Source organism: Miscanthus floridulus, chromosome 8 (genome assembly GCF_019320115.1).
Source record: "Miscanthus floridulus cultivar M001 chromosome 8, ASM1932011v1, whole genome shotgun sequence".
NCBI classification, from domain to species: Eukaryota; Viridiplantae; Streptophyta; class Magnoliopsida; order Poales; family Poaceae; genus Miscanthus; species Miscanthus floridulus.
This window is the reverse complement of record NC_089587.1, coordinates 103419391-103429691: the sequence shown is the minus strand read 5'-3', so window position 1 is coordinate 103429691 and position 10301 is coordinate 103419391. Positions and strand designations below refer to the sequence as shown.

General features: G+C 52.5%; 1 protein-coding gene across 1 annotated transcript; it reads left to right on the top strand.

Annotated features, from left to right (window-relative positions):
* The first annotated feature begins 804 nt into the window (after positions 1–804).
* On the top strand, positions 805–8714 carry LOC136469664 (uncharacterized). The gene is made up of 3 exons (XM_066467765.1): positions 805–1143; positions 1211–1423; positions 8547–8714. The coding sequence occupies exons 1-3, from the start codon at positions 805–807 to the stop codon at positions 8712–8714; spliced, it is 720 nt and encodes a 239-aa protein (XP_066323862.1).
* Positions 8715–10301: the final 1587 nt, after the last annotated feature.

Genomic DNA, 10301 nt, shown 5'->3' with positions numbered 1-10301 from the left:
CCCGGGTGGTCATCTACGAGCTGGATGCCGCACAGGAGACCAGGCTCCTGTCGCAGGGCGAGATTGAGTGGCGCCATGAGCTCAAGGCCAGTGTCCTTGGGCTCGCGTCGCTGGCCAGGACCATGGCCAGACAGCGCGCCAGGACTAGGTACCTGCAGGAGGGCGATGCATGCACCAAGTATTTCCACCTGCAAGCTTGTCACCGGCGCCGGAAAAATTACCTGTTCACCATCACGCATAATGGACAGACCTTCAGCGAGGAGGAGGCGAAGGCGGGCATCGTGTTCTCCTGCTACAACGACCTGCTCAGCAAGGCCTTCCCCAGGCAACACCGCATCGAACTGGCCCAGCTTGACCGGCCAAGGCTAGACCTCAGCGACCAGGAGATCCCGTTCACGGCTGAGGTGGCCAGGATTGTCCGGGATACACCGGCCGACAGAGCACCAGGCCCCGACGGCTTCTGCGGTGCCTTTTACAAGGCGGCTTGGGAGATTGTAGGCCCCGACGTGGTGCGGGTGTTTCACGCCCTTTGGGAGGTGGACTTCAGAAGCTTTTACCACCTCAATGAGGCGATCATGGTGCTGATCCACAAAACACAGGCACTAGAGGGACTCAAAGACTACAGGCCGATCAGCCTCATCCACTCCGTCGGCAAGCTGTTCGCCAAGGGTTTGGCACTTCGTCTGGCTCCTAGAATGCCGGAGATTGTCAAGATCAACCAGTTGGCATTCATCCGGAATTCATGAGAACTTTCGCGCAGGACAGCTCACCTGCCGATGGCTGTACGCCCAGCGCTGCCCGGCGATGCTGCTCAAGGTCGATCTTGCAAAGGCATTCGACACGGTGGCCTGGCCTTTCTTGCTTGAGGTCCTCGACCACATTGGCTTCCCCCTGCGGTGGCGCGACTGGATCTCGACCATGTTGGGAACGGTGAGCACCAAGGTGCTTGTCAACGGCCGCCCGGGGCGTCGCATCTGCCATGCCCGCGGCCTCAGGCAGGGCGACCCGTTGTCGCCGTTCTTGTTCGTCATCGTCATGGAGGTCTTGAACGCGCTGATCGCTGAGGCCGATCGCCGTGCGCTACTAACTACATTGCCAGGGAATGCGATCAAATATCGTGCATCGATCTACGCCGACGATCTGGTCATCTTCCTTGCACCATCCGCCCATGACTTTAGCTGCATCCGGCACATCCTCGAGCTCTTCGCAGGGACTTCAGGGCTCGCCAGTCGCCACCAACCTGGACAAGTGCTCAATCACCCCGGACGACGTCGAAGCCATGCTGCATGCACGTCTTATTCCCCTGCAGACTCCAGGAGTTTCCTACCAATACCTGGGGGTGCCTCTGTCGCTTTCGTGGCTGAGCCGCGCCAACGAACAGGCGCTCGTCGACGCGGTGGCTGCACGTATACCTACCTGGAAGGTCGGCCTCCTGACCAATGCGTTTTTTTTAAACATTTTTTAAACTAATTTTAAATCCAACACTGTTTTTTTTTTCTTCTAAAACTAACACTTTTGGCCGTGCCGCGCCATACATGGTGCGCGGTAGGAGGATGACGTGGCGACGACCGGGCCTGCAGACCGATGACGTGGCAGGGTCTGCCACGTCACCGATCTTGGCGCGGCAGTGACGCGCCACGGCACATGGCGCGGCAGGACCTAGCCGCAGACAGAAGATCGGCTGCTGCCGGTGAGGATCGGTAGCGACGCGACCATGGACCCCGGCTTCCTTGACCCCTCGCCGGTGGGCTCCGACTAGGTGCTCTAGTCCGACATGAGATCGCGCAGCACGGTCGACTACTGCGCGTCTAACCAGGGTGTCTTCTTCGGCGATTTCATGGCGGCGATGACCAAGCTTGGGAGAATCGGGGTCAAGACGCCGGCCACCGACGGTGAGATACGCCAGGACTAACGGTTCTCGAACTAGTTCCTAGTTAATCTCGCCGGCAGTGCTGTCGCGACGCATTGAAACAAATATGAAGCAAATAAATAAAGTCCGTGCGCAAGTTGATAAGCTATCACGTAACATTTTTATTGGTTCGACATAAGTTCGACATAACATAACCAACTAAGCCTGCAAGTTTCGTACGACAATATTCGTTCGACCTAACAAATTAAGACCCAGGAGTGTAAGGATCCCTCAGCTGTCTCTTCGGATTTGTTGGCAACACATTGGGAGTGTAGCCAACGTCGGTGTGGTCATGTTGTCGGTGAGTACGGCTCGTACCCTGCAAGTATATGATATGCACGATTACTTATAATCTTTATGATGGTTAGTTCATGGAGCCTACGTATTTAAAGAAACTACCTTTGTTAGTACCTGTGAGGCTCCTTGGGTACCAAGCGGGGCACCACCTAGCTGAGACATGCGGACGAGATCGCCATGTCTGGTCGTGCTGTCTGCGGAAGTCCGGGGGGTCATCGTCCTCGGTTGCAGAGTCCTTCCCAACGCAATGATGTGGTGGTGTACGCACTGCGGAAGTGGTACCTGTCACCGGCTGAGAAGAGCCGGCTGGTGTCCTCAAAGAGACTGAAGACGTGCCACCCGACCACGCCGGGAGTGGCGGTTCCACCCAAGGAGTGTCCATGCAGCTCTGCTTCTGAGCTAGCTTCCTACAGCTCTTCTTCACCTTCTGCATAAATAGACGTTAAAGTTAGTGCATTTTTCAAACACATATACACTAAAGAAATATTTTCGGAACGGATAAGTTTATGTTTACCTCCACAAAAGCTTCGAGAATGCCTGACCCCTGCCTTCTAGACTCATGAAACCAGAACGCTGCTTTGTTGGACATCCTTGACAATTGTGTCACCTAGGTACAGAAACGCGGTTGGACAGTTTTAGTACACATACTTAATACCAAATGGATAACAAATTGTACCATTTAAGTATGTTACCACGTATCTTTGAAGTGGGGCTCTTTGTAGCTGTGTGTCCTCCCTAGTGGCAACATCGTATATATTTTCGATCACATCTTCCTCTGAGTCCTCGTCAATCGCCTCCTCAGTGTACGGGGGCTTGATATGTGTCCTTGTAGACCTGTGAAGCCACCGCAGGTACTCGTCGAAGGTGTGCTGGTTGTGTGGGGGACCCGCATGGACCGGCTGTCATTCTCTGGTCTGCCACAAGTAAATGTACGCGTTGTGTGTCATGCGTCAATCCTTGGTCTTGTACCTCTTCCTACGGTCATACCTTCAACAAAACGATGTTAGTTGTACCACACACACCTTTGAATTGTAGCTTTGTTATTAATCGATAACGCACCCGTGCAATTCTTGGTTGGTGGAGTAAAGCGGTGGTGGGCAGCCTGTCATTCTTCCAAACTGTCTGCAGACCCTGATGGGTAAGTGAATCTCGACCACGTGGAAGAAAATAAAGAGGACGTTGCAGCGATACTCGTCTAACTCATCCCTAGTGATAGGACTCAGATAGTACTCGAGCTCCGGAGCATCCCAAGGACACCAATGCACCTGAACATTTCATAATTGAGTTAGGCTGTGATATAGTGTACATCGAATAAGATACATGTATGATAGTAAAGAGAGCGTAACCTGGTGCTATGTCAGGACGTTAAGACCGTTCGTGTACTCTCTGTACTTGCACCTCGTATTCCCTCTAACTAACTCTGCTTCCGTCTAGATATACAGAGTTGTAGGAAGTGTATCCTGCCCGTTCCATTACTACATTGAACACGATAATGAATTAGCCATTAATAATTTAATCATATGTAACTGCCTCGAAGAATATAGTGAACCGAAGTACTTACCGGTAAACCAGTATTAAGGGGCCTCCCAACGGGCCATTGTTCCCAACACCAAACCTGAAGTAGGTAGGAGCAACCCCAAGGTTCGCATACCCAGAGGTACGATGACAGGCAACGCACAGTTACCGATACGTCCATGCTAGGACTGCGCTGCCCCAGCTGTACGCCGCTATGTTCTCCCATGGCTGACGTAGTTTGTGAAGGAAGATCCAGGTGATGGTGTTGCTCGAGGCGTATGGGAAGAGGAAAGCCCCAAGGAAGTGCCAGAGCCACACTCTAGCAATCTTGTCGATCTGAGCCTCCTCAGCCTATGGGTCCAAGTAATCAAAGCGCTCTGTGATCTAGGACGACGAAACTTCGGAACTTTTTCTAAAATTCACTAAAGAAAATGAGACCCGATGGCTGCAGAAAGGCAATGCAAGTATTAAATAGGCTTGAATTGCTCACTTATTTTTCTTTGAAACCTCGTCGTCCGGTAGAAGAAAGCCAGTGCACTGAGCCAATAGCTCCCTCCAGTGATCGTTGTCAACTATACCCGTCACTAGAAGTCCTCCCAACCGAAGGCCAAAGATAGCCTTCACGTCCTACATGGTCAAGGTCATCTCGCCGCAAGATAGGTGGAATATGTGGGTCTCAGGCCTCCACCTATTATAAGAATAGAACGACTGTTAGTTGACTCAAATTTGTTATAAGAATGTTTACGTACAAAGAAGGCATTGGCACCTGTCTACAGCTGTAGTAAGTAGTGCTAGGTCAAGGGGCGAAAGACCGTAGTTGACAACATGGACAAGCTCGAGGAAGCCAACATGCCGTATATATGGCACATAATGCTCGTCCCACTGGTGCGCCCTGGTGTGCGTGCGGGGCATCAAAGGAGACAAGGCCACCTCTGCGTCGGTGTCACTCAAGATGTGTGCTCGGTGCTGGTCGTCGTACTCCACCTCAAGAATGGAATATAATGGGTGCTGCGTGGGAGGGGTCATCCTATTACAAATTGATAAACAAAAGGGTTAGAGTATTCAAATTAACATTATGTAGCATTGCAAAATTTAAACTACTTGTTATGCAATACGAACACAATATGAAAGCACATGTATATATTCAAAGTAACATTAACAGACATATTAAACAACTTCACTAGAAAAATAAGTATTTGACGAAACTTTATCAAGTCATCCAAATCGACGTATCATGCACTACTAAGTACCGACACTTGAAAACCAGTATTTATATCCAAAATCCCTAACTAAATAACTAACTATAAACTAAATAATAAATACCTAATCAATCCCTAAACCCAAAATCCTAACTAACAGTAACCTAAATCCTAACTACCTAACCAAACCTTAACTATACTGCAACACACAACCTCAAACCTAAAAACTACCTACCTAAACAAACAAATTCACTAACCTAACTATCCTAAATCACAAACCCTAACTATCCTAAATCACTAACTATGCTAAATCAATAACAATCATAAAACCCTAACTATCGTAAATCACTAACTATCCTAAATCACTAACCTAACTATCCTAAATCACTAACTATCATAAATCAATAACAATCATAATAACATAAAATCGAGAGGGATGTACCTTGATATGACCGGGCGGCCGTGACGCGCCAGTGTTCGTGGTGCGGCTGGCGCGGGCGCTGCGCAGCGGGGGTGCTGCGTGGCGTGCGTGCGGGTGGGCTGGCGGGCGGGCTCGCTCGCTCGTGATATTTATTTGGTCCTATCGCGCCATGTGCCGCGGCGCGACATTGCCGCACCTAGATCGGTGGCGCGATAGACCCTGCCACGTCACCAGTCAGCAGCCCCAGTCGTCGCCATGTCATCCTCCTGCCGCACCACCATACATGGCGCGGCACAGGCGTTTCGCCGTGCCATGGCAATAGATACGGCCAAAAGTGTTAGTTTTGAAAAAAAACAGTGCTAGATTTAAAATTAGTTTACAAAAAGTGTTAAAAATAAAAAAATCACCAATGCAGGGAGGGCTACTTTGACACAAACGACCCTCTCTGCGATCCCGATTCACGTCTCTATTTGCTATGCTCTATCATCTTGGGCGACCGGGGAAATTGACAAGAGACGGCGCGCCTTCCTCTGGGCCGGCACTGACTCTATCGCCGGGTGGAAATGCAGGGTCGCTTGGCCGTTGTGTGCTCGCCAAAGGACTATGGCGGCCTGGGTCTGCCTGACCTCAGGATCCTCGGCTTCGTGCTCTGCCTACGCTGGGAGTAGTTACGATGGACTCAGCCTGACATAGCTTGGGCGCTCTTGCCATCCAAGGCAGAGCGCGCTGTCAACCTCATGTTCCGGGCGTCGGTCACCATCTAGGTGGGTGATGGCACGATCGCGCGCTTCTGGACTGATGTCTGGCTGCCAGACGATGGCATATGCTGCTTTGCACCCAACCTATTCTGGGCAGTTGAGAGTCGCAGGTGCAACCGCTCTATAAAGGATGCGCCGAGCAACCGATAGTGTCGATGTTTCGAGTTACCACCGATGAGTAAATTTCTAGTATTGCATGTCTAGCTCGGATGGTGTGCTTAGAGGACACGATGTTTATACTGGTTCGGGCAGAAAGTCCCTACGTCCAGTTTGTCACTGCTGCTCATGTTACTAGCACTAAAAGTTTATAGTAGGGGTTACAAACAGGCGAGAGAGGGAAATGGTCCCAAGTCTCTAATGGAAGGAGTGAGCGGGTGCTGAGAACTCGGTTGTTGCTCAGATGTGTGCTCGTGCCATGCTCTTGTGTGAATCTAGATCTATCGGGTCGGATTGGATCGGCCTCCTTCATGGGACGTCCTGCTTTCTCTTTTATAGGCCAAGGAAAATTATGGGTTCTAGCAGAGGAAAAGAGAAGAACGAGAGGGAGAAGATGGCTTTTAGGGTCGCCGGGTCCTTCTTTTCCTTCATGCGGGTCCCACCGACCTTGTAGACATCAACAGGGACGTCTCCACGTCATGGCTCTATTTGTCACTGACGCCATGCGCAGGTGTCGTCTGTCGATCATGGTGGTCCATTTCATCCCGACGGACGTCTTGGTGAATTAACGCGCCTGTCAGTGTTCATACGAGGGTTAGGTAGAACAACACTGGTACGCCCAATGCTATTTTTGATGTGAATCCTTAGGTACGGCCCGTCATGGCCATGGGTTACATCGGAGCATGCTGGTCTCTTCCTTGGTGTCAGAGTTTTGACGCAGACAAATACGCTTGGACCTGGAGTGGTTGGCGGTGGTATGGGTCCCTGTCGGACGAGGCGAAGTTCGCGGCCTTAGGGTTAGGCGAGACGGAGCCCGCCCCTAGAGGTTGGGTGAGGCAGAGCCCATGGCCTCGGGGTTGGGCGAGACAAAGCCCGCCCCTAGATGTCGGGTGAGGCGGAGCTCGTGGCCTCTGGGTCGGACGAGGTAGAGCCCGCCCCTAGAGGTCAGGCGAGGTGGAGCTCATGGCCTCGAGGTTAGGCGAGGTAGAGCTCGCCCCAGAGGTCGAGCAAGATGAAGATCATGGCATCAAGGTCGGGGGAGGTGGAGCCTGCCAACAGAGGTCGAGCGAGACGGAGCCCACACACCGATGGGTTGGTTGGAGCTATAGTCGCGCTCTTGACTGCTCAGATAAATCAATGTTGATGACCATTAACTCCTTCTCTTCAGATACCCTAGTATTGGTCCTCGATAGTAGCCCCCGAGCCTAAGGAGGAGTAGAATACTCTTTCAGAGTTTTTTTCAAATGGGAGGACTCTGAGGGCCTTGGCCTTCTTTTGTCGCCCATGGCATGTCTTGGGGATAGTGATTCCCTTTCGTCTTGATCGGACCCCTCGAGGGTATACTTGTGAGATTTGGTGGGTCGAAAAAGGTCTTTCCTAATTCTGACCCCTATAGGGGTCTGTCGTTCTACGATCGCGCGTTCGGTCTCCTTGAGAGTCCAACTTTCCTCGAGCCCTGCCCGTAGCAGGGGTCCAGTTGAGGGTCGGCCTATCTTTGTGATCATCTTCTCTCAAGCATTTTTTTTTGATCAAAATAGAGGGGCTGAGCCGTGCCATGATTTCCCTCTACGGATGAACCATGGTGCTTGGTGAGCTATTAACAGGTTAGTTCGAGTAGGGCCCTGGCATCCCATTCGTGGGGGTCCAACTTGGGTCAGCTGGTGACCGACTCAGATTCTCTGCGGTCAATCCATATAGTTCTTAGGCCTAGCTCTCTACCTTTCTTCAAGGAAAAATCATGGATCGTATCCAGCCATGACTCGAACATAGGCCAGGATGCTCATGGCGCTCGTGCGCCAGGGTACTGGCCGCTAGCAGGTCCATCCCTTTCCACCCCTCACTCTAAAGGTGCCTAGAGCGGTCGTCGAACCCATCGGTGGGCCAACCTTCGAACTCCTAGGTCTAGATGGGCCGTAGGAGCATTTTTAGCTCCATATCCCTCTTACCTGTGATGGGTCGTGGCCCATTTGGGGAGGTAAAATGTTCGGCGCGTTTTCCGAGGGGATGGCCATAGGTTGCGTGCGCACGCCCCACGACGAGACATGGTGATAGGTCATGACAGGCACGGAGATCTTGGCGGGCGGTTGGTTTCTTCGCACCCATCGCCCCTGTAAAACCAAAGGGTTAGCCCTCCATGTTTTATACGCACGCCTGCATCCTTACCTCCGCAGCCACGCCACTGCCGCCAACGCTTAGGTTTCCGGCCTCTGCATCTCCGCCGCCGTTGAGCTCGCATCCATCCACTCCCACCTACAATGGATCTGTGGTGCTGTTCCGACATTACCTTTCAGCGCATGGAGGGCCTCATCCATCGTGGTCTTCTCCGCGCGCGGACCTCGGCCAAGGAGTGGTTGCTGCCCAATGATGAGGGTTTGCTATCGCTGCCCGATGGGTACGTGGTGTCGTTCACCCACTTTCATGAGCATGGGTTCACGACCCCCGCCGACATATTCCTCTAGAGGCTGCTGTACTTCTACAAGATTGAGCTACAACATCTCAATCCCAACGAGATCCAGCAAATGGCGGCATTCGTCGTGCTGTGCGAAGGATTCCTAGGGATCAGCCCCCACTTTGACTTGTGGAGGTATTTCTTCACCATCAACCTCTAGAGGAAGAGGGAGAAGGGCGGTAGGCAGGAGCTACACATGCTAATGGGGTGCGTTGGCATCCAACTTTGGAACAATCAGGTCGGCAAGTACCCATCCATGCAGCTCTCGATGTCCATCAAGGGGTGGCACTCGCAGTGGTTCTACCTCAAGCATGACGCCATTGCTCCTCTGTCGGAGTTCACCGAGTGCCTGATCGAAGAGGCCCTAGAGCAGTGGAGGAAGCGGGGTATCCTGGTGAAGGACAATATGAAGATCCAAGACCACATCGCCGCCATCCACATTCTGAAGGAGAATGGCCTAAAAGGGTCGGGCATCATCGGGGCTTACCACGTGAGGAGGGTGGCGCCGTTGATGACGCGCGTGCTCCTGCTATATGCGATGGCGCTCGAGGCATCGTTCGATGGAACGACACTCGCCGAGGGAACGCCCCCCAACTCTGAGATCGTGCAACACATCAAGGAGTCGATGGAGCCTGTGGGATGATGTGGGTGCCACCCTTGACTTTGTCTACCCGATGCTGGGGCATCCTCTAATGCGACCAGAGCTAGGCTATGTTGTCTTCATAAGTTTCTCTTTCCCTTGCCTTCTCTTCTATTGATTTCTCGACCCCATGGGACTAATTTTGAGAGGGGCGAGACCAGCCAAGGGACCTCATCCTCATGGATCACCCAACTCCACTATCGAGGGATTTGGCCATGAGGGCGGTGAATTGCACCGATGGCGAGCGACTGAGGAAGGCGAAGGAGGACAAGAAGAGGAAGAAGCAGCAGAAACTGTGGGTGCGGGAACGAGGGGAGGACACTGACAACGATGATGACGATGATGAGGTGATGGAGGAAGAAGAAATGGTTGCCGATGATATCGAGTGGGACAACCAGGAGAATGAGGATGCACTGATAGGCATCGGTTTGTCCTTATAGGCGTCTGGACCCTTCCCGTCCCATGGAGGGGAGAGTACGTCTAGGGAGCCAGTGGAGGCAGAACATACTGTCGGCCTACCCTAGGAGCCAATAGAATTGGGTGGCTCTACCATCGCGCCCGAGGCGCCATTGGTGGCGGGCGGCTCCATCGTCACTCCCAAGAGCCAAGGGGAGCGGGGCGTTCTGCCAATGTGCCCCAGGAGCTGCCCGGGGCAGGCCCATCTGCCTAGGAGTAGGGGGCAGGCAGAGCAAGGGTCAAGGGGTTCATCCCCCAAACATGTCTGCCCCCCGACAGCACCGAGGCAAGTCATCAATTCCTCTGTTGTTTCATGTTTTAGTCGGATTTTATCGTGACTTATGTTTTTTGTCCTTTGTAGCATCGGTAGGCAGCGAAATCCTTTGGCGCTGGCGCCGAAGAAGAGCATCGCCCTCTGGTTAGGGCGGTGGCCATCGGCTAGCATCACACCTATTTTGGGCGGGAGCAGCACCAATGTGACCGTGTCGTCGACCGGTCAAG